General features: G+C 42.7%; 1 protein-coding gene across 3 annotated transcripts in view; it reads left to right on the forward strand.

The window, feature by feature from the left end:
* SHC3 (SHC adaptor protein 3) overlaps nucleotides 1-24471 on the forward strand; it is a 184015-nt gene that overhangs the window by 120708 nt on the left and 38836 nt on the right. For all 3 annotated transcript variants that reach the window (XM_073632953.1, XM_073632954.1, XM_073632952.1), the window contains 2 exons: nucleotides 5190-5309; nucleotides 22771-22824. In XM_073632953.1, the coding sequence (XP_073489054.1) occupies nucleotides 5190-5309; nucleotides 22771-22824 (174 nt within the window). The remainder of the gene's footprint in view (nucleotides 1-5189; nucleotides 5310-22770; nucleotides 22825-24471) is intronic.

Consider the following 24471-nt stretch of genomic DNA (forward strand, 5'->3'; position numbering starts at 1 on the left):
AAGGCTTTTAAAAATGTATTTAGTTTGTCGCCACTGCACGTTTGTGCGCAATTTTAAAGCATGTCATGTTTGGTATCCATGTACTCGGCCTAAGATCATCTTTTTTATTTCATCAAACATTTGGGCAATATAGTGTGTTTTAGTGCATTAAAATTTAAAAAAGTGTGTTTTTTCCCCAAAAAATGCGTTTGAAAAATCGCTGCGCAAATACTGTGTGAAAAAAAAAAATGAAACACCCACCATTTTAATCTGTAGGGCATTTGCTTTAAAAAAATATATAATGTTTGGGGGTTCAAAGTAATTTTCTTGCAAAAAAAAATTATTTTTTTATGTAATCAAAAAGTGTCAGAAAGGGCTTTGTCTTCAAGTGGTTAGAAGAGTGGGTGATGTGTGACATAAGCTTCTAAATGTTGTGCATAAAATGCCAGGACAGTTCAAAACCCCCCCAAATGACCCCATTTTGGAAAGTAGACACCCCAAGCTATTTGCTGAGAGGCATGTCGAGTCCATGGAATATTTTATATTGTGACACAAGTTGCGGGAAAGAGACAATTTTTTATTTTTTTTATTTTTTTTTGCGCAAAGTTGTCACTAAATGATATATTGCTCAAACATGCCATGGGAATATGTGAAATTACACCCCAAAATACATTCTGCTGCTTCTCCTGAGTACGGGGATACCACATGTGTGAGACTTTTTGGGAGCCTAGCCGCGTACGGGACCCCGAAAACCAAGCACCGCCTTCAGGCTTTCTAAGGCCGTAAATTTTTGATTTCACTCTTCACTGCCTATCACAGTTTCGGAGGCCATGGAATGCCCAGGTGGCAAAAAACCCCCCCAAATGACCCCATTTTGGAAAGTAGACACCCCAAGCTATTTGCTGAGAGGTATAGTGAGTATTTTGCAGACCTCACTTTTTGTCACAAAGTTTTGAAAATTGAAAAAAGAAAAAAAAAATTTTTTTTTCTCGTCTTTCTTTATTTTCAAAAACAAATGAGAGCTGCAAAATACTCACCATGCCTCTCAGCAAATAGCTTGGGGTGTCTACTTTCCAAAATGGTGTCATTTGGGGGGGTTTGTGCCACCTGGGCATTCCATGGCCTCCGAAACTGTGATAGGTAGTGAGGAGTAAAATCAAAAATGTACGCCCTTAGAAATCCTGAAGGCAGTGATTGGTTTTCGGGGTCCCGTACGCGGCTAGGCTCCCAAAAAGTCCCACACATGTGGTATCCCCGTACTCAGGAGAAGCAGCTAAATGTATTTTGGGGTGCAATTCCACATATGCCCATGGCCTGTGTGAGCAATATATCATTTAGTGACAACTTTGTGCAAAAAAAAAAAAAAATTTGTCACTTTCCCGCAACTTGTGTCAAAATATAAAACATTCCATGGACTCAACATGCCTCAAAGCAAATAGCTTGGGGTGTCTACTTTCCAAAATGGGGTCATTTGGGGGGGGTTTATGCCATCTGGGCATTTTATGGCCTTCAAAACTGTGATAGGTAGTGAGGAGTAAAATCAAAAATGTACGCCCTTAGAAATCCTGAAGGCAGTGATTGGTTTTCGGGGCCCCGTATGCGGCTAGGCTCCCAAAAAGTCCCACACATGTGGTATCCCCATACTCAGGAGAAGCAGCTAAATGTATTTTGGGGTGCAATTCCACATATGCCCATGGCCTGTGTGAGCAATATATCATTTAGTGACAACTTTTTGTAATTTTTTTTTTTTTTTGTCATTATTCAATCACTTGGGACAAAAAAAATGAATATTCAATGGGTTCAACATGCCTCTCAGCAAATTCCTTGGGGTGTCTACTTTCCAAAATGGGGTTATTTGTGGGGGTTTTGTACTGTCCTGCCATTTTAGCACCTCAAGAAATGACATAGGCAGTCATAAATTAAAGGCTGTGTAAATTCCAGAAAATGTACCCTAGTTTGTAGGCGCTATAACTTTTGCGCAAACCAATAAATATACACTTATTGACATTTTTTCTACCAAAGACATGTGGCCGAATACATTTTGGCCTAAATGTATGACTAAAATTGAGTTTATTGGATTTTTTTTAGAACAAAAAGTAGAAAATATCATTTTTTTTCAAAATTTTCGGTCTTTTTCCATGTATAGCGCAAAAAATAAAAACGGCAGAGGTGATCAAATACCATCAAAAGAAAGCTCTATTTGTGGGAAGAAAAGGACGCAAATTTCGTTTGGGTACAGCATTGCATGACCGCGCAATTAGCAGTTAAAGTGACGCAGTGCCGAATTGTAAAAAGTGCTCTGGTCAGGAAGGGGGTAAAACCTTCCGGGGCTGAAGTGGTTAAACGCCAAATTCCTGTAACCTCAGTAAACCATGTTTATGCGTGTTTGCGTTTAAGTGTTTTTAAAGGGTGAACATTTCTGATCATTTTTGAACATATAAAAATGTTAAAAAAACACAATTTCACCACATGCTGTTGCCTGCATCAATGGATCCAGTAGCTACTGTGCAAACTGTGGTCCTTGCACGCTATTTTCTACCTCTTCGGAGCCTCAGCAACATCTGGAGCATTTTCTCACACATGATGGAATCCATAGTGAAAGCACAAAAATAAAAGACAGGTATTGACAAGCACACTTCTCTCTCTGCTGCTGCTCTCCCTTCTCTCATAGAATGGCTGAAATAATTAATAATACTTGTTTTTCATGCATTGTGGGCATTTGGGAGGGTTATCTTTAAAAAACCCTTCTAACCTCAAATGCACATAACTGTCACTAAACTTGCATAAACCAGGTATGTAAAAGCTGAGAACAGAGGGAATGTGACCATTTATAAAAAAGGGAAAAAAGGTATTTATATTGTTTTTTTATATAAAAAGATAACTGGCTCCAATAAAAAACGCTGCTAGCACCACAACAGGAAAAGTAATGTGTTAAATATCATATACTATATTGTGCTGCGCTATTAAAATGACAAGAGTGGTAAATGCGGAGTCTATATTCACCTCTGCCTGTTTGACCCAACACCGTAGGTTGATTGGGTCCACGAAGTTTGGTAAGCGTATTCAATCCTAAAAGGTGGTGGATATTTCTCACGGTGGTGACCTATCTATGCAATTGATATAATAGGTATTGGCAATAAGTGTAATGACATTTGGTCGGTCCAATCTGTTAAGTAAATAAAAAAAGAACCTAGTGCACAAGGCACGGTGTAACCCCTCAGGATTTTGAATGACAGACCAAATGTAAGGTAGAAATGTAGATATTTATTATACACAATGTAATAGGTAATACAGATATCAAAAAGTAGTCAAAAAGAGTTAAAAAGCATATTAGACATGAAACTTAGCTGCCCTAGAAAAGCGTAATGGGCTAGCACAGATAAATGTCATAAATGACGCCTGACATGTTTCGGACAAAGATGTCCTTCTTCAGAGGCTTAATATCACTTAGATGGATATGTAGTCTTTCGATAATGAAGATATGTCACATGTTAGTACAAAAAGAGGTTATTATGTTTAAGGTGGTCCTGAAGACAAGTTACAACTGCTTTTTCAAATACTTTGATATGAAAGGGAGATTAGAGACGGGCCTATAGTTAGATAGCACTTCGGGATCAAGAGTGGGTTTTTTGAGCAATGGTCTAATAATGGCATTTTTTAAAGCAGGGGGAACGTGACCAGTTTGAAGGGAATGATTTATAGCAGCGGTGATCAGGGGACTTAGGACAGAAATATGAGTTTTTACCAGGGAGGTTGGGAGAGGGTCCAAAGGACAGGTAAAGGGCTTTATCTTCCTGAAGATGTTCTGTACCTCTTCTGACGACACCTCAGGAAAGCAGTTTAGTAGTTTGGTAACTATATATGTTGGGGGAACAATTTGAGTGGGAGGACCAGAAAGAGCAGAGCGAATATGTGCAATTTTTGGTGATATTATGCTTCACATAGTATATTCTTGACCATTTCAATATTTGCACTTTCATTGCACGTGACACTTTATCATATGTTATAACTTTGGTTATTTACTTTTCACTATATATATTGTGGTATTGGGGGTTATTTAGCTTCAGTGTAGAGCTTACTAGTGAGCTGAGTCTACGCCAGATGTGCAGTTTAAGGGCTTTTTTTTTTTTTTTTGGCCCATGTTTATTGAAGTAAAAGAAAAACAGTCCATCCAGGATTCCCACGCAGGGGTTTCTTCCACAAAGAAATAATGAAATAAATGGAAAATACAGAGCCACCTGGCTCTCTGGTCAGCCCTGCTGTTCAGGCATTGACCTCGGTCCTCTTGACCTTGTAACTGTGTCCCTGCTTGGTACCCACACTGTACCTCTTGTGACACTCTCTCTTTCAGCTTCCTGGCTTACGTTATTGCCACACGGCTGCTTCAGGCCTGTAGCCTAGGCCTTTGGTCTGCTCCTTAGAACAAAAGGGTTTCCTTGAGTTAAGCTCTCTCCTAGCTTACTCCTGATCAGCGCCTTGCTGCTCTGTCACAAAGTATATCTGCCTCCTGCAGGCATGCATGCTCTGGCTGCACCCATGCAGTCTCTGACTCCTGCAGAGGAATGGGAGTCCACCTGACTTCCATGCACAGACTTCCTGTCTGTCGGGTGGGGCCCTGAGCCATAGCCAGGTCACAACTAAATAGCCCAGCACACAGCTGTGCAATCAGCGTGCCTTTCTCTCCAAAATCTGGTTTAAACCAGCAATATTTCAGGTAGCACAGGGTCCCAATGCCACAATATATAGTACTTCAACTGATAATATTTTTTTTGTTTTAGTACTCACATTTTTATAGTCACTGTAGTGAATAATGTTTTTTTTTTATATATACAAAATGGTTTGCATTTAATTTCTATTTTAAACTGAATAGATTGTTTTACAAGTTGATCATTTACAATCACTTTAAGTGGTCTAGCTCTTGAGCAGAAAAGAAACCATTTTGCAGGCTATACCCATTGTTTTTATAGACAGATACTTTGTCTCCCAACCTGTAGCAATATTTATTTCCAGGCGGCCCCATACTTGTCTTGAATGAGGACCTGGACAGTACTATCAAAATCAGGACTACTAGAAGGCTTGTAAAAATTGAATCAGAATACTTTATACAAAATGTAGTATATGCTGTATATTGACAATAAGCTGTGCTTTTTTTTTTTTTTCATTTTTTAACTTTCCATTATCCTAAACTGAGTTTGTTTGTTTTTGTGTAGCCTGCAAATAAAATCCTCTCTTGCATCCTGGGAAAGTGCAACCTCCAGTTTGCAGGAATGTGTATAACACTTAACATATCTACAACAAGCCTAAACATGATGACTCCGGACTCTAAACAGGTATGACCAAGCTATTCCTGCCATGATATATATATATATAGAAGTGTGTGTGTGTGTGTATATATATATATGTATATATATATATATATATATATATATATATATATATACACACAACTTTTTATTTTTTACAGAAGTATTTATTGAATGTACACTTGCATCCCAGTTTGCTCCCTCTTCCCACTGTTATCAACTGCCCAGACATTCAGAACTCAGCAGGGAGCTTGGTTTCATGAATGTATACAAATGTGAACACTCTGAGATCACTGAACACCAGGGTGCATACAGAGGACTTCTTGCTAGTGATGCCCATGGGGAAACATAGGGGGGTACTTCTGAACAAATGCAGGATTTTCTGGCAATACAAAGGGAGAATGTTTATGGACATACAGTATAAGAATACTTAGAAAGAACATGATATAGAATTGATTGGCTGGACACAGTGGCTCAAAACTCCAGGAATTCAGCCACTTTGTAAAATGTATTGGCATAAGTTAAGTCCAAAAAGGCACATGCCACTTCATAGACTTATCTATGTTATTTACATGTGACAGTTTTATGGAGCTCTGGGAGCACAGCTATTGCTACACTCTCAAAGCTCTGACAGAAAAGATGCTGCTCTCTTACACTAAGCACTCTCTGCTGCATATTCACAGGAGCCTTTGTATTTTGTGAAAGGGTTCACATAACATAAAGTGCTCTGTGATTGGGAAGGAGGAGGGGAGGGGCGGGCGCAGTGGTGCATGTGACTCTTTAGCTGCTGAGCTGAAATCAGAGGGTCCAACGCTGAAAGTATAGTGATAGCTATGCTCCTGGCGCTCCGTAAAAATGTCAATTGTAAATTAAATACATAAGTCTACAAGTTGGCATGCACCTTGTTAAGCTTAATCCCCAGTAATCAGAACATCTTTTAAAGTGGCTAAGTTCCTGGAATTCAGCTTTATGAACAGCGTTTGGAGTATTGGTAACCTAGACAAGGCCTGGAGACAGAAAAGACAGAATGTACCATCAATCTTGCACCATTACCTGCTAGTCCACTGCGTCAACTCTTCCTTTCTCCACATTATGCCCACCTGCTTTGCACTGCAGTTTCTCCACTTCCCTGCAGGTGTCAGTCTCTATCTATAGAAACACTGATAGATAGCGGTTCTTTGTGTTATGACAGACAGATCAGCAGACAAGAGGAAGCTGCAGTCCTAGTAGGTAAGTATAATGCTAAAAAAAAGGCTGGTTATTTATATTCAGCAGGTAAGCCCTGACTGGCCGCTGAAGCAAGTGCAGCTTGTATCAAGTTCAACCCTAGCTGTATATTAGTTGCAAAATAATTTGTAAGTGTCCTTTTTCTATCCTAACAATCAGAACTTTCATCTAGTCCTTATAGATTTTTCACAAGGGTCATTTGTTCAATAAGATGTCTGATAAGTTAAATGTTGTTGCACTATTGGATGCTGCTTGATCAGTTTAAAACTTACTTGGGCAACATACACTAGTGCACAATTAACCAATTAAAGGCACGCACAACTCAAATATTGATCACCACCTGCTTTTCAGCAAAGTGTAAATGGTTTCCAGTTACATTTTTTTATTTGCCCAGAGTTAGGCTTTAGGTTCTACTCTGTGATATTTAATGAGAGTGTCAACAAAAGGACATTTACTTCAAAAGTGTATAGATTTGGGACATGATTACTTAGCAGTATTTATAAACCTCCATGCTCAGATTGTTCACAAACAAAATTGTTTTTCTGATGTAGCCAGGAACTGGATACCTAACTATTCCTGCAATCAGAAGATGCTGTGCAGCATTATTCCAGGGGAAGCTGTTTCCTTCTAGTGTTCCAGTGTGGGATGTCCTGTTACTTTCTTAATTAGAGGCAAGACAGAGCAAAGCATCTTGGGACATGTAGTCCATACGGATAGGATTTGCCCTCTGGCTGTATTATGTGAAACTACAACTACTAGCTGGCTGATGGAGAAGAGCAGACCTCTGGGAGGGACTATAAGAGGGAAGGCTTGAGGCCTAGAGCGCTCTCTTGGGCCCGGCATGGATATGCATGCAGGGAATCTGTACAGAGTGAGCTGCAGTTGGGTTGCGGCCTGCTCTGGCGGAGTTACCCAGCGGATATCTGGAAGGACACCTGCGGACAGTTCCCCTTCACTTTCCGGCGGCAGCCTGGAGGTCGTTCTTGTTCCATCCACTCTGCAGGGATATCGTATTTGTGTGGGCCATAGTGCTGTATGGCAGAGGCTGGATGTCATCCCTTTGACCCACGTTTCTGAGAGATCATCATCCTCAACATCATCATCCTCATCAACATCATCCTCATCTGTTTCAGTGTGGTGAGCAGGCAATAGCCCAGTCTTATAGACACTGTATATAGACATCATTGTCTCCTGCACTCATTACCATCTTTAGTTCAAGGATCTGTCCCAGCATATCATAGACACTATAAACAGGCATCTTTGCCATCCATTGTTCTGCTGTTGCTTGACACTTATAAGAGCCGTTCCTCTGCTCTCCTGTAGCCTATTCACATAAACATTATATGCACTTATTTGAGCATAGAAATGATAGTATTCACTGTTGAATGTTTGAATCTTAGAGGTGATAATTGTTTCGCTATCCATGACATTCTTTGGGAAACAACATTTTGAGGTGTAGGCTCAAGTTGACTTTTTGATTTATTTTCCATTCATCTCATTGAGTAAACTATTTCTGATTTAATACATTTTAGTGTATTTCCTTATTGTTGCTGTTGTTTAAGAAAATAAATGTTTGAACCCAGGGTGGCAGAGGATTCGCAGGGTCAGGGCAATCAGAGGGGTACTGATTTATCTTGCGACCCTCAAGAGGGTAGCGCTACACTACTTTTAAAGGTGTTTACTCCTTACCATTCAATTGGAATTTTGCAAATTAGAGAAAAATAACGGATCTTGCTTTTGTGTAGCCAGAGCCACTAACCACAATGATAACAAGCAAAAGGTAAACTCATTGTGCACCTGCCACTTACCATAGTGTTATCAACCTGTCAGAAACCATTGCAGCTCATTTTATTAAATATCTCTGTTTGTACATGGACTGTGAAATTCAAAAATGAATCTAATGAGAGATGCAGGGAATGCAGAATAGCAGAAATTCAAAAGTTGGCCAAAGAATCTTGTGTCCACTGGTGGATTCCCAAAGATTTGTGATCAATGTACCAAACACACACCCCGACTTTTGAGCAAACGTACTAAATTACAGGTATCAAACGGAAGTAGTAAGTGACAGGTAGGGATGAGCTTCGAGTTCGAGTCGAACTCATGTTCTACTCGAACATTGGCTGTTCGCAAGTTCGCCGAACAGCGAACAATTTGGGGTGTTCGCGGCAAATTCGAATGCCGCGGAACACCCTTTAAAAGTCTATGGGAGAAATCAAAAGTGCTAATTTTAAAGGCTTATATGCAAGTTATTGTCATAAAAAGTGTTTGGGGACCCGGGTCCTGCCCCAGGGGACATGGATCAATGCAAAAAAAAGTTTTAAAAACGGACGTTTTTTCAGGAGCAGTGATTTTATTAATGCTTAAAGTCAAACAATAAAAGTGTAATATCCCTTTAAATTTCGTACCTGGGGGGTGTCTATAGTATGCCTGTAAAGGGGCGCATGTTTCCTGTGTTTAGAACAGTCTGACAGCAAAATGACATTTGGAAGGAAAAAACTCATTTAAAACTACCTGCGGCTATTGCATTGCCGACAATACACATAGAAGTTCATTGATAAAAACGGCATGGGAATTCCCCACAGGGCAACCCCGAACCAAAATAAAAAAAAAAAAATGATGTGGGGGTCCCCCTAAATTCCATACAAGGCCCTTCGGGTCTGGTATGGATATTAAGGGGAACCCCAGCCAAAATTTAAAAAAAAAATTGACGTGGGGTTCCCCCTAAATTCCATACCAGACCCTTCAGGTCTGGTATGGATTTTAAGGGGAACCCCGCGCCAAAAAAAAAAACGGCGTGGGGTCCCCCTAAAAATCCATACCAGACCCTTATCCGAGCACGCAACCTGGCAGGCCGCAGGAAAAGAGGGGGGGACGAGAGTGCGGCCCCCCCCCCCTCCTGAACCGTACCAGGCCACATGCCCTCAACATTGGGAGGGTGCTTTGGGGTAGCCCCCCAAAGCACCTTGTCCCCATGTTGATGAAGACAAGGGCCTCATCCCCACAACCGTGGCCGGTGGTTGTGGGGGTCTGCGGGCGGGGGGCTTATCGGAATCTGGAAGCCCCCTTTACCAAGGGGACCCCCAGATCCCGGCCCCCCCCCTGTGTGAAATGGTAAGGGGTTACTTACCCCTACCATTTCACTAAAAAACTGTCAAAAATGTTAAAAATGACAAGAGACAGTTTTTGACAATTCCTTTATTTAAATGCTTCTTCTTTCTTCCTTCATCTTCTTCTTCTTCTGGTTCTTCTGGCTCTTCTGGTTCTTCCTCCGGCGTTCTCGTCCAGCATCTCCTCCGCGGCGTCTTCTATCTTCTTCTCCTCGGGCCGCTCCGCACCCATGGCATGAGGGGGGAGGCTCCCGCTCTTCTCTTCATCTTCTTCTTCATCTTCATCTTCATCTTCTTCTTCTTCATCTTCTTCTTCTTCTCTTCTTCATCTCTTCTTCCTTCTTCATTTCTTCTGCGGGCCGCTCCGCATCCATGCATGGAGGGAGGCTCCCGCTGTGTGACGGCGTCTCTTCGTCTGACGGTTCTTAAATAACGGGGGGCGGGGCCATCCGGTGACCCCGCCCCCCTCTGACGCACGGTGAATTGACGGGACTTCCCTGTGACGTCACGGGGAATGCCACAGGGAAGTCCCGTCATGTCCCGTGCGTCAGAGGGGGGCGGGGTCACCGGGTGGCCCCGCCCCCCGTTATTTAAGAACCGTCAGACGAAGAGACGCCGTCACACAGCGGGAGCCTCCCTCCATGCATGGATGCGGAGCGGCCCGCAGAAGAAATGAAGAAGGAAGAAGAGATGAAGAAGAGAAGAAGAAGAAGAAGATGAAGAAGAAGATGAAGATGAAGAAGAAGATGAAGAGAAGAGCGGGAGCCTCCCCCCTCATGCCATGGGTGCGGAGCGGCCCGAGGAGAAGAAGATAGAAGACGCCGCGGAGGAGATGCTGGACGAGAACGCCGGAGGAAGAACCAGAAGAGCCAGAAGAACCAGAAGAAGAAGAAGATGAAGGAAGAAAGAAGAAGCATTTAAATAAAGGAATTGTCAAAAACTGTCTCTTGTCATTTTTAACATTTTTGACAGTTTTTTAGTGAAATGGTAGGGGTAAGTAACCCCTTACCATTTCACACAGGGGGGGGGCCGGGATCTGGGGGTCCCCTTGGTAAAGGGGGCTTCCAGATTCCGATAAGCCCCCCGCCCGCAGACCCCCACAACCACCGGCCACGGTTGTGGGGATGAGGCCCTTGTCTTCATCAACATGGGGACAAGGTGCTTTGGGGGGCTACCCCAAAGCACCCTCCCAATGTTGAGGGCATGTGGCCTGGTACGGTTCAGGAGGGGGGGGGGGCCGCACTCTCGTCCCCCCCTCTTTTCCTGCGGCCTGCCAGGTTGCGTGCTCGGATAAGGGTCTGGTATGGATTTTTAGGGGGACCCCACGCCGTTTTTTTTTTTTTTTTTTTGGCGCGGGGTTCCCCTTAAAATCCATACCAGACCTGAAGGGTCTGGTATGGAATTTAGGGGGAACCCCACGTCAATTTTTTTTTTCAATTTTGGCTGGGGTTCCCCTTAATATCCATACCAGACCTGAAGGGCCTTGTATGGAATTTAGGGGGACTCCCACATCATTTTTTTTTTTTAATTTTGGTTCGGGGTTGCCCTGTGGGGAATTCCCATGCCGTTTTTATCAATGAACTTCTATGTGTATTGTCGGCAATGCAATAGCCGCGGTAGTTTTAAATGAGTTTTTTCCTTCAAAATGTCATTTTGCTGTCAGACTGTTCTAAACACGGGAAACATGCGCCCCTTTACAGGCATACTATAGACACCCCCCAGGTATGAAATTTAAAGGGATATTACACTTTTATTGTTTGACTTTAAGCATTATTAAAATCACTGCTCCTGAAAAAACGGCCGTTTTTAAAACTTTTTTTTGCATTGATCCATGTCCCCTGGGGCAGGACCCAGGTCCCCAAACACTTTTATTGACAATAACTTGCATATTAGCCTTTAAAATTAGCACTTTTGATTATTCATGTTCGTGTCCCATAGACTTTAACGGTGTTCGCGTGTTCGAACGAATTTTTTTCCTGTTCGCATGTTCTGGTGCGAACCGAACAGGGGGGTGTTCGGCTCATCCCTAGTGACAGGCATTTCACGCCTGTGGATAATTAAGGCCTGGTTCACACCTATGCCTTTTTTGGGGGTTTTCAGTTTTGCAAAAACACACTGCAGTCCATTTAACATGGTTTTCTATGGGTCATGTTCACATCTGTGCATGTTATGGAAAGGGCCAGGGATCAGTAGGATATCTTTTTGTTTCCATAGACTTCAATGGATCAAAAACTTATATTGAAAACGCAAAATTCACCTGGAATATGCATCAACTGCAACCTGCATGTGTGTGAACCAGGTCTTGAAGAGAATGCCCATGTTTTTTTTAAATAATTTAACTGTTGCTCTGGACACAAAAGACCTATCCTTTGTCCCAATCTTTGTTGACTGGAGTCTTCATTTAGATATTTTGCCACCTGCTGAGAAACTCCAATATGACAGCTTTTTTTTACCAGAATAGTGTGCTGTGCTGGTGCTATTGTTTTTGGGGGGAGTGTGGACTGCCCACTGCCTTTTTACTGTGGCAGGGTTTCCTGCTGCATTGAATCACATATGTGTACGTGATCCAGCATTTCCAGATAGGTGACGCGCACGGTCTGGTCTGTGCTGTCATCAGCACAAGTCAGTTAGCAGGTCCCAGCCAATGATGGTCGGGGCCTGCTGATCAACTTAGCGAATCACAGTACAGAGCCCTGTGTTTACTAACAACACAGGACTCATCTATTAGTAAAAGCAGCACACATTACACATTGTTAGGCACACAGTTAACCCTTTGATTGCCCCTAGATGTTAACCCCTTCCCAGCCAGTGTCATTAGTACAGTGACAGTGTATACTATTATCACTGATCACTGTATTAGCGTCACTGGAGATGTTAGTGTTAGTCGGTTCCCACCCAGTGTCAGTTAGTGTCAGATTGGCCATCACAGTCCCACTATAAGTTACTGATCACCGCCATTAGTAGTATAAAAACAAAGATTTCCAGTAAACTGTATATGCTGTACCATAGTTTGTAGATGCTTTTCCTGTTATGCAAACTAATCAATATACACTTATTGTTTGTTTTTTTTTAACAAAGATATGTAGCAGAATACATTTTGGCCTAAATTAATAAAGAGATTAGATTTAAAAAATGTTTTATTGGATATGTTTAATAACATAAATGTTTTTTTTTTGTGTTATCAACATTTGCGGTCTTTTTTTGTTTATAAAATAAAAATAAAAAAATTCAGTGGTGATCAAATACCACCAAAAGAAAGCTCTGTTTGTGTAAAAAAAAAAAGATATACATTTCATTTGGGTATGATGTTCCATGACTGCGCAATAGCCAGTTAAAATAGCGTAGTGCCAAATAGCAAAAATTGGCCTGGCCATGAAGGGGGTAAAACCTTCCAGAGCTTAACTCTTTCAGAGCCAGAAATGTATCTTATCTTATCATAATAAAGATATGTATAAGTGTAACTACGTTAAAAAACATGAAAATGAATGTTGAATTTATGATTAATGGCAGTTCTTTTATCTTCATGGTTGTTTAGATAATATTCTAGTGTACACTGCTTTTAAGCCAGGGACCCCTAATTTCCTGAATCAAGCTTGTATGCATTGGGTTTTTAAACTAAAAGAAATCAATGAATGAACAAGAAAAGCATTTGCAAAATGCTTCTGCTGGCTGTAGCTTGCATTGGTTGCCTGAGCAACTGTTAGAAACACATTTGTCATGCAAAAGAATACAAGGCAAAAAACCCAAATGGCGATGTCTTTAGTTAATGTACACAATGAAGAAATGCACTGAACGAATATTACTGGATTAAGATCAGTGTACGTAATTGTTGCCTTTACAGGAAGACATTAACGGTCAAGGTGACCATCTTGGCTCCTCTGACAGGGAAAGGAAGCTGGGTTATTTTACTTTCTAGGTAGAATTAAAGAGACTCTTGCACTATCTGTTCACCTCAAACCAAAGTCATGCCTACAAAAAAAGGGCTAATACCCCATCTGTTGCCTGCATGCTGATACCTGCTATTTTCAGGAACTACATTGGCTGAAAAATCACCAGCATCTGCCACTTTATGGGTATATGAGATGCTTGAACTATGTGTGCACAATGTGATCCTTCCTCCAGCTCCTAGGTCAGTACAGGATATAAAACAGTTGTAGGGGCCAGTGGTGGGCCAGGAATCTGATATCCCCAGCCATATCTATGGCCAGAGTATATATGTTCCTCCTAAAGAGTACTTCTAATAATGGTAGTTTGTCACAGCACAGCACAAAGCAAAGTGTACCTCCACCACGTAGATTGCACGCTTACCAGCTTGCACAAGCTGAACTGCTTGTGGCTAATACCCAGCCAGGGCCTTTATCCTCAAAGGTGGCAAGCAGATGGCAACTCGAACCAGATAGACATTCCACCCACAGGCAGAGCAGATGATCATAAGCTTTCACAGGGCTCAAAGGACCTAGAGTCCTCACTCAGATGACGTGCACTATACTAACGAGGACCACGTGCATGTCTCCATGGGGGAGATTTTGCTTCAGGCTGGGTTCACACTGGTACGACACGACTGTTGTATGACTGTCATCCTACTTTGCCCTGATACATCTGTCTTACATCGGTCCTACTTCCATCCGACTTGCATGAACAAGATAAGATTTTGATCCTACTTTGAGATAGTACGACTTGTCCTTTGACCAATAAAAACAATCCCAGGGTGACATAAATTCCTTTTACTGCTGCCGTAATCACCATGTCAGATGTCACAAGTCGGATGGTTAGGACAAGGATCCTACTTTGATCCGACTTCAATGATATTCAATGTGCTGAAGTAGGACCAAAGTCGGACCAAAGTAGTGCAGGAACCTTTTTCATAGTCGGACCAACTTGTGTCAGACCAGTTAAGACGGCTCTCATAGGGAATCATTGATTTACACACGTCATGCACATGTGCTCCCAAAGACGGAGCATATGTCGTACCAGTGTGAACTCGGCCGCACTTTCTTACTTTTTGACAAGATGCTAGAAGAAAAGAAAGTGATGATAAATCTTACTAATGGGCACAGAGAGAGCAACAACAGTTATTTTTTTATTTTTTTTTTAGGAAAGTAGAAGGTCAGAATCTATGATAGGATTTTATCATTGTCTGTATCTTTCTACCTCTCTACCTTTCATTCTTGTTGTCCTTGGTGAACATTACCAGAGTATTCCTCTGCAAGAAGAAATTTTGTGTCACCATTAAATGCTTGCTCAAGGACGTCTCGTCGCTGACTCCTCCCTACGCCATTTCGTCAGGGAATGAGGTCATCAGGGGCGTGGCTAGATGGACGCTCATCTGGATTATATATGCGGGACACACTAATTGAAATGAGGAAGTAAGATGCGCTCCAAGCACCGGATGTAACAACACCGCTCACAAACATATGGGCAGCCCAATCTACAACCTTAATTGAACTTAGATCCAATCTTCAAAAAAGAGGGATATAGAAGTTAGAACATTATACCATGGTATAAAAAAATGCAAGTAAAGCATAAATAAAAATGAAAAATAATGTCTATACCAGACATATATTGCACTCGGACACAGCTCCTTCTTGTGGTTCTGTCAGGGCTGGGCTCAGTCCTTCCTTCTCTAAGCTGGCCGCTCAGCTGTCAGCTAATTGCCAGCTCCTATCTCTCCACAGTGACTCACCTATTGATGATATCCTGCGCGTCAGTCCTGTCTAATTAAGCCATCCAGCCCAGATGATCTCTGCCTTCGCCTTGGTCACATCTCTAGAGACGCTCTCCTGTGTTCCTGTTAAAGACTTGCTTGGCTGACATTCCTTCTGGCTCCAGATCCTGCTTGGTGTTCTACTACGCTCATCTTTGGCTCCCTGACATTTTGGCTTGTCTGACTATCCGTTACGGCTCCTGAACTCTGGCTATGTTTTGACTACGTTTACTCTGTTTACCTTTTTTTATTATTAATAAACAAGTGTGATTTAACTGTACTTCTGTCTCTGTTTGATTCATGGTTTCTGACAGTAGGCGAAGGCCATGAATTCAATCCACTTGTTGTTAATATTTTTTTTAGATTGGATGAGCAGGATGAACGCATGGATCAGTTTGCCTTGGCGTTACAAATGCTCCTGAGTCGCATGGCTCACCAGGAATCTACCACTGTGGCTGCTCCGCTACAACCTGTGTTGCAGGCTGTCCCTGCTGCTGCTCCAGTCTCGAATATTACCTCTATAAGTGGTATGTCTGGTTCCGCTCCGCTTCCCTAGCAATTTGGGAGTGATCCAGTCCAATGCAGAGGGTTTCTTAACCAGGCTGAGATATACTTTGAGATGCTGCCCCAGGCGTTTCCCACAGATAGAAGCAAATTAGGTTTCATGAAATCTTTGCTTTCTGAGAGAGCCTTGGCCTGGGCAAACCCTCTATGGGAGATGCAAAAACCTGTTGTCTTGAGTTACCCTAAGTTTGTGGCTTCTTTTAAAAGGGTATTTGATGTTCCGCACTCTCCGCTTCTGCTGCCAAGTGCCTAATGTCCATCAAACAGAGTACGAGAACTGTTGCCGACTACGCCATTGAATCTGTACTCTGGCAGCAGAGGTTGCTTGGAACAATGAGGCCCTCATGGCTGCTTTTTCTCATGGTCTCTCAGATACTGTCAAGGATGAGATAGCAGCCCGAGATATACCCACTGAGCTGGAGAAGTTGATCACGTTTGCCATCCTCATTGACTCCAGACTCAGAGAAAAACTTCCTTTTAAGGAGCGCTTGTGGAAGCCTCCTGTACATTTGTCTCTGAACTTTGCAGTCCCACCCTTACGTCCCTCACCTCCCATGCCTACTGGTACCGAGTCGGTCTGTGAAGATGAACCCATGCACTTGGGCTTCATGCATCTCTCTGCGGATGAGAGAACCCTTAGGAGGAGGGAGAGATTGTGCCTTTATTGTGGCCAGGCAGGTCACTTTTTGAAGTCTTGTCCTGCCCGTCCAGGGAATGCCTGACCCTTGAGGTCCTGTCACAGACAGACCTTAGGTGGCGTTGTTTCGTCCCTAGTTATCCAGAAGGATAAGCTCCTGGTTTTGGTTACCCTTTCTTGGGCTCAGTCATCCGTTGAGATACAGGCTGTAATCCACTCTAGGGCTGCAGGCCTGTTCATGCTGCCTTTGCATCAAAGCACTCGATTCCACTGCAGCTGCGTGACACTCCACTTGCCATTGAAGCTCTTGACGGGAGACCTCTACAGCCTGCCCATGTGACTCATGAGACTGTTCCGTTGTCCGTGGCCTTAGAGGCTCTTCACCATGAGATAATCCAATTCCAAGTTATTTCCTCACCTAAGTTTCCACTGGTTATTGGTTATCCTTGGTTACAGAGGCACAACCCCTCTTTTGATTGGCTCCATGCTGAGGTTCTCTCCTGGTCGCCACAATGCAGTAAGACATGCTTCCAGAAGGTAGCCAAGGTCCTGGGCACCTCTTCAGTCTCCCTGCTGGAGGAGTACCGCAATTTTAGCTATGTTTTTGACAAAGGTCAAGCCGGTAGTTTGCCTCCACACCGGTCATATGATTACGCAATTGACCTTCAACCTGATGCCATACCCCTTCGTGGCCAGGTTAAACCTTTGTCGGTCTTGGAGTATAAGGCCATGGAGCCTTATCCACCGCCTCCACCCACCAACTCACTCACTGCCCAGGAGATCGCCAATCACTTCAAACAGAATATTGATACAATTTGCGAGGAGATCTCTACTGTCCAGATACCCTCCATGCTTTACACTTCATGCCCACAGGTGCAATCATTACTTCCCTCTTTCAACCCCACCACTATAGATGAGGTTGCTAAACTACTTGCTAACGTCCACCTTACCAATGCCCTCTGGATCCTGTTCCCTCACAAATGCTACGTACACCCTCTAGCTCTATGCTACACTCTCTAACCCACATCTTCAATCTCTCCCTCTCTTCTGGCATCTTCCCCCAACTCTCTAAAACATGCACTTGTCAGACCCATACTTAAAAAGCCCTCACTGGACCCACCCAATGTTAACAACCTACGCCCCATCTCCTTGCTCCCCTTCTTATCCAAACTCCTTGAATGTCTGGTCTACAATCGACTGAGTGTCCACCTTGCTGATAATAGCCTTCTTGATTCCCTTCAGTCTGGATTTCGTCCTCAACACTCCACAGAAACTGCTCTCCTAAAACAAACGATCTACTCTGTACTCTTCGCTGGTTCTCTTCCTACTTATCCAACCGCACTTTTAGCTCTTCTTACAACTCTACTTCCTCCTCTCCTCTTCCTTTCTCTGTCAGAGCCCCCCAAGGTTCTGTTCTTGGACCTCTCCTATTTTCAATCTACACCTCCTCCCTGGGTCAGCCTCCAATGGCTTCAAATACCACCACTGCACTGATGACACCCAAATCTATTTCTCTACCCCTCAGCCCACTCCCCCTGTCTCCTCACGTTCACTAATTTATTATCAGATATATCAGTCTGGATGTCACACTACTTCCTCAAACTCAATCTATCCAAAACCGAACTTATAATTTTTCCTCCCCCATATGCCCCTTCCCCTGATATCTCTGTCAAAATCGATGGCACAACTATAAGCCCATCCCCACATGTCAAGGTTCTAGGTGTAGTCTTGGACTCTGAACTCTCCTTTAAGCACCACGACCAATCACTGTACAAATCTTGCCGCCTCAACCTCCGCAACATCTCCAAAATACACCCCTTTCTAACCAATGACACAACAAAGCTCTTAATTCACTCGCTGGTCATCTCTCGACTACTGCAACTCGCTTCTCATTGGCTTAGGTCTACATAGTCTATCACCTCTTCAATCCCTCATGAATGCTGCTGCCAGACTCATCCACCCTACCAATCGCTCTGTGTCTGCTACCCCTCTCTGTCAATCCCTCCATTGGCTTTCGCTCACCCAACAAATTAAATTCAAAATACTAACAACTACTTACAAAGCCATCCACAATTTAGCCCCCAGCTACATAACTAGCCTAGTCTCTAAATACCAACCTACTTGTTCTTTTCGTTCCTCTCAAGACCTTCTGCTCTCTAGCTCCCTCGTCACCTTCTCCCATGCTCGCCTCCAGGACTTTTTCAAAGCCTCTCCAATCCTATGGAATGCCTTACCCCAATATGTCCGCTTATCTCCTACTCTTTTAGTTTTTAGACGATCCCTGAAAACCCTTCTCTTCAGAGAAGCCTACCCTACCCACACCTAACAACTGTATTTTCATTTTCTCCCTCAGCTCACCCCCCACAGTTATTACCTTTTGTTTCCACTTGAACCTCACTTCTAGATTGTAAGCTCTAACGAGCAGGGCCCTCTGATCCCTCCTGTATTGATCTGTATTCTAAGTGTACTGTCTGCCCTCATGTTGTAAAGCGCTGCACAAACTGTTGGCGCTATATAAATCCTGTATAATAATAATAATAATAATAGAGGAGTATGTTGCAGACGCACTTTCTCAAGGTTTCATCCGCAAATCCTCATCTCCTGCTGGTGCTAGTTTCCTCTTTGTAAAGAAGAAGAGTGGTGAACTGAGACCTTGTATTGATTATAGGGGTCTCAATCGTTTCACGATTAAGAATGCCTATCCGATTCCATTGATTACGGAGTTATTTGACTGCCTCAAGGGAGCAACGGTTTTCACAAAGCTTGATTTGAGAGGGGCATACAATCTCGTGAGGATTAAGGAGAGCCACCACACAGATGTCTGTCATGTGCTTCAGAAACTAAGAGAAAACAATCTCTATTTTAAATTGGAGAAGTGTAAATTCCATCGTGAACAGGTTAAATTCCTGGGTTATGTCATTTCCACTGCTGGTTTGTCGATGGACCCAGAGAGACTTTCAGCAGTCCTACAATGGCCCCGACCCGTGAGTTTACATCCTCTGCAGCGTTTTCTTGGCTTTGCCAACTATTATCGTAAGTTTATTCGTAACTTCTTGTCTCTGGTCAAACCCCTGACTGATATGACCAGAAAGGATGGTAACCCACAGAGTTGGTCTCCGGAGTCCATTAAGGCCTTTGAGAGTCTCAAGGCTGCCTTTGTTTCTGCTGCTGTGTTGGCACATCCTGATCCTACGTTACACTTTATCCTTGAGGTTGAGGCTTCTGAGACTGGAGTTGGCGCTCTTCTGTCTCAACGTCCTACCTCTGAGAGCACTATGCATCCTTGTGGCTACTTTTCCAAGAAATTGTCACCTGCAGAGTGCAATTACGAACTTGGTGACAGAGAGCTGTTAGCGATCATTTTAGCCCTGAAAGAATGGAGACATCTCTTCGAAGGTACCACTGTGCCGGTTCTCATTCTTACTGACCATAAGAATCTCACATTCTTGGCTGAGGCTAAACGCCTCTCTCCCAGAAGGGTGCGATGGGCTCTTTTCTTGTCTAGTTTCAACTACATTGTCTCATTCTTACCCAGTACTAAGAATGTAAGGGCTGACGCTTTGTCACGACAATTTTCCTCCACTTCCAAGATGGAGTCGGTTCTGGTTCCTGTGATTCCTCCTGATCGTATTCTGGCTACAGTTCGCACCAGTCTCACTTCTCCTTTAGGTGACAAAATTCTTGCTGCTCAGGTCCATGCTCCTCCTGAGAAACCTTGTGATCGCTGCTTTGTCCCAGAGAGTCTCTGTATTGCCGTGCTCCAGACTTACCATTCTTCCAAGGCTGCTGGCCACCCTGGGAAGAGTCAACTCTTTTGGGCCATTTCCCAACAATTCTTGTGGCCTAGACTACATGCTGATGTAACTTCCTTCATAGCTGCCTATTCCGTGTGTGTTTAGAGTGAGACTACACAACACCTTCCAGTGGGCCTCCTACAACCCATACCCAATGGAGTAAGGCCCTGGACCCTCCTGTCTATGGATTTCATTGTGGAGTTACCCAACTCCCAGGCCAACACAGTTATCCTTATGGTGGTTGACCGGTTCTTAAAAATGTCCCATTGTATTCCACTTAAGAAGTTGCCCACTTCTAAGGAACTGGATTCCATTTTTGCTCGGGAGATCTTTCGCTTACATGGGCTACACAATGTGATTGTCTCGGACAGGGGTAGCCAGTTTGTGTCTCAGTTCTGGCGAGCCTTTTATGCACAGTTGGGAATTCAGCTTGCTTTCTCCTTTGCGTAACATCCGCAGTCTAATGGGGCCACAGAACGAGCCAATCAGTCCTTGGAGCAATTCCTACGTTGCTATATTTCTAACCATCATAACAGCTGGTCAGACCTCTTACTGTGGGCGGAGTTTGCTCACAATAGTGCCTTGAATTCTGCTTCCCGATTTTCCCTGTTTATGGCGAACTATGGTTTCCAACCTTCCATGTTGCCTGACTCGCTTGTTCCTGCATTAGAGGAGCATCTCTGTAGTCTTCGTTCCACTTGGGCACAAGCCCAGGAGGCTTTGCCACAGGCTAATGATAGGTACAGACTCCATGCTGACTGCAGACGCCTGCCTGCGCCTTCCTACCAGGTTGAGGACAACAGGGTCTGGCTGTCATCTCGCAACCTCCGACTTTGTGTTCCCTCTCTGAAGTTCGCACCTCGGTTTATTGGGCTTTTCCGTATTCTTCTCAGGATTAACCCAGTGGCTTATGCATTAGACCTTCCTTCTAATATGCACATCTCGAATATATTTCATGTCTACTTATTAAAACCTTTGGCCTGCAACCGCTTTACCACCTCGGTTCCTCGTCCTTACACTGTATAGGTTGAGAACCATGAGGAGAATGAAGTACAGTCTATTGTTGACTCCCGTAGGTTCCGTGGGCGCATACAGTACCTGGTGCATTGGAAAGGGTAAGGTCCTGTCCTCCTCCGTGATTTCCATAGACGTTTTCCCCTCAAGCTTGGTGGTCCTCCGAGAGGGAGGGATCATTGAGGAGGGGGTACTGTCAGGGCTGGGCTCAGCCCTTCCTTCTCTAAGCTGGTCGCTCAGCTGTCGGCTAATTGTCAGCTCCTATCTCTCCACAGTGACTCACCTGTTGATTATATCCTGCTTGTCAGTCCTGCCTTCTTAAGCCGTCCAGCCCAGATGATCTCTGCCTTCGCCTTGGTCACATTTCTAGAGACGCTCTCCTGTGTTCCTGTTAAAGACTTGCTTGGCTGACATTCCTTCTGGCTCCAGATCCTGCTTGCTGTTCTACTACATTTACTCTGTTTACCTTTTTTTTATTATTTTTTGATTCATGGTTTCTGACAGGTTCCTAGGAAAAGCTACAATCAACCATATATATGGTAAATTGTACTCACACAAAGCAATAATAAACATAAAAATAAACATTAAATGAATTTATACAACATATAATTAAAAACGGAGAAAAGTAAAAGATAAGAATAGAAGTATAAATACAAATAAAAATACTCCTACCCAAGCAAACTATTCAATGTCAATGGGATACTTTACCACTAACTATTTAAACCTCTCATTGCGCATTACTGATGAATGCATTTATATCCCATTCAACGTTCATACTGTTAGGATTGTAAGTTCTAGCCTTATAGATCTATTGGGTCTCCAATTTGGACACCTCTCTGGTCATATGGCTACCCCTCCAGTTTCCTGCGAATTTATCAATACCCAGAAATACTATGCCCTTTAAGCTCCTATTGTGGTGGGTGGCATAATGATGGGATAAACTATCACCTTGAACGTTGTGAGTTCTGTCTCATGTGTGGAGATCTTCACAGAGTAAGTTTACAAGCTAAAAGATCATGCAGAATAATAGGCATAGCCTAGAAATAATTAAAATACGATGTGGAAATTAATATATGACTTTACATTTTGACCATAGATCTGCTTTAATTTTTCTGCAGCCCCATAAGCAACAAGCAATAAGTAACCCATATTATAATCTAACCAGTGACATATTAATTCTAATTACCATATTTGCTCTAGGTTATGCCACTTTGGTAATTGCTATCATTTTGGAAAAACCAGATAAGGTCTCTTCAGAGAAATAGAAAATTGGAGTCTCTAGAGACTCCTGTATATGGCAAGTTTCATATGTATATCTCTGTTAGTAAATCAGTAATTAATGCACATGTATTCTTGAGAGGACATCTAAAAAATAACTGATAACAGTGATCAGCATTTGCATAAATTAATTGCATTTTACTTTATTTTGATCCAAATGCAGATCATAGCAAATCATCATATGCAATCCATTTCTTTTGCATCTGGCGGCGACCCAGTAAGTAATGCTTGTTTCGTATTTATTTGGTATCCTGACAAGAAGTAGATTTATTTATTAGCGATCACCATGTAAATGATATCAGAAATGTGGTCTGTGGGACTGCAACTTTTTTAGTTGTTTTTATTGTAAGAGTCTTTTCCTGTATTCCTTTCATGTTAACACACCTTTAGAAATTTGGAACAACTGAGCAAAAGAAAAAAAAGAGATTACCTTCACCAGAAGACACATTGCAAAACTTTCAGTAGATCCAAATGTATCTGAATGACTGAAATATTAAATACAAATCTAATTTTTTCTTATATACAGTGACCTAGGCCAGTCCCTCCCAAATCCTAAAACCTCAAATTGGCTCTTTAATGTGATGGATGGCCACAATAATCAATAGGAAAGCTTGAAAATTTTGAAAATTAGAGAAGATGAGGCCAAGCTTGACTTTTTGAAAAAAGTTGAGGTTTGCTTATAGTTTAAGCTTCCTAAATGTGTGGATCAACTAACTATTTTAACCAAATGTTTTCTATAAATATAACCTCTGCTTATGAATTTTGACTTCCTATGCTCAAGCTGAATTGAATTTAACTTGTGATGGGTTTATGTTGACCCCAAATCTGGGTTGAAAAAAAAACTTGAATTGAGGCCCCCTGTACTGCAAGGGTTAAATGCTTGGTAAAGAAAAGATGAGGAATAAGGTGTAATACTTACCGTAATCCTCGCTCAGGCTTGTGGGCAGTCCCTCACTGTCCTCATGCAAGGGTCCTGCATTATACTTAATGACTTCATCATGCAAGCGCGACCTGGAACCTTATGGAAGAGGCTTTGGGGGATCAGTTGCACAGATGGAGGAAGCCTGCTTAAAAGAAGAGTAAGGTACATATTACACCTTATTTCTCATTCACTAGAGTCTACAAGAATTCTTTTTTTTTTTAATTTCTGGAGTTGGGCTTTATGCCTATGGGGTAGAGGAAGAGGCTGTATTACTTGCCTTCATCCTTGCTCCAGCAGGCTCAGGCGCTTTCCTTTACTCCCTGTCTCTCCTTGTTTTCGGTGGTCCCTCTGCGTCATCACGAACAATGCAAGACTATTAGTCCTGTATTGTATGTGAGGTAGGGTTGCCACTTTTTTTTCAAGCCAAACCCGAACATTTTAGCGGCACACAGCAAAAAAAACAATTTTTATCATACACTATAGGATTGTAGAAGACCTGGGACACCTTTAGGCGCTCCAAAGAAAATGGTAATGTGGCGCACATAGTGCCCCCTCACCCTCCTATCAGTCCCTGTCCTGAGCTACATTCCTGTCTGAATATTGTGTCCGGGTTTCAGGCGGACTGAAACCTGGACACATGATTCAAAACATGAACTGTCCAGGTGAATCCCGGAGAGGTGGCAACATTAATGTGAGGAGGTAAGAGCGCAACCACAGGCCTGAATGCCTTAGAGAAGAGGTTTCGAGGGTACTCTTCCTGTGTGCACCATAGATACGTTTTCTAAATGCACCCGTTTTATTTATGTATTGAGGTAAGACACTCATATTGCAAATATATATGTATATACTGTATATATATATATATATATATATATATATATATTTTATACATGTACAGTATATACCAGTGTAGTCTTTTCCATAATTCTCTGGTGGGCCTAT

This window comes from Aquarana catesbeiana, linkage group LG01, assembly GCF_042186555.1.
Source record: "Aquarana catesbeiana isolate 2022-GZ linkage group LG01, ASM4218655v1, whole genome shotgun sequence".
NCBI classification, from domain to species: domain Eukaryota; kingdom Metazoa; phylum Chordata; class Amphibia; order Anura; family Ranidae; genus Aquarana; species Aquarana catesbeiana.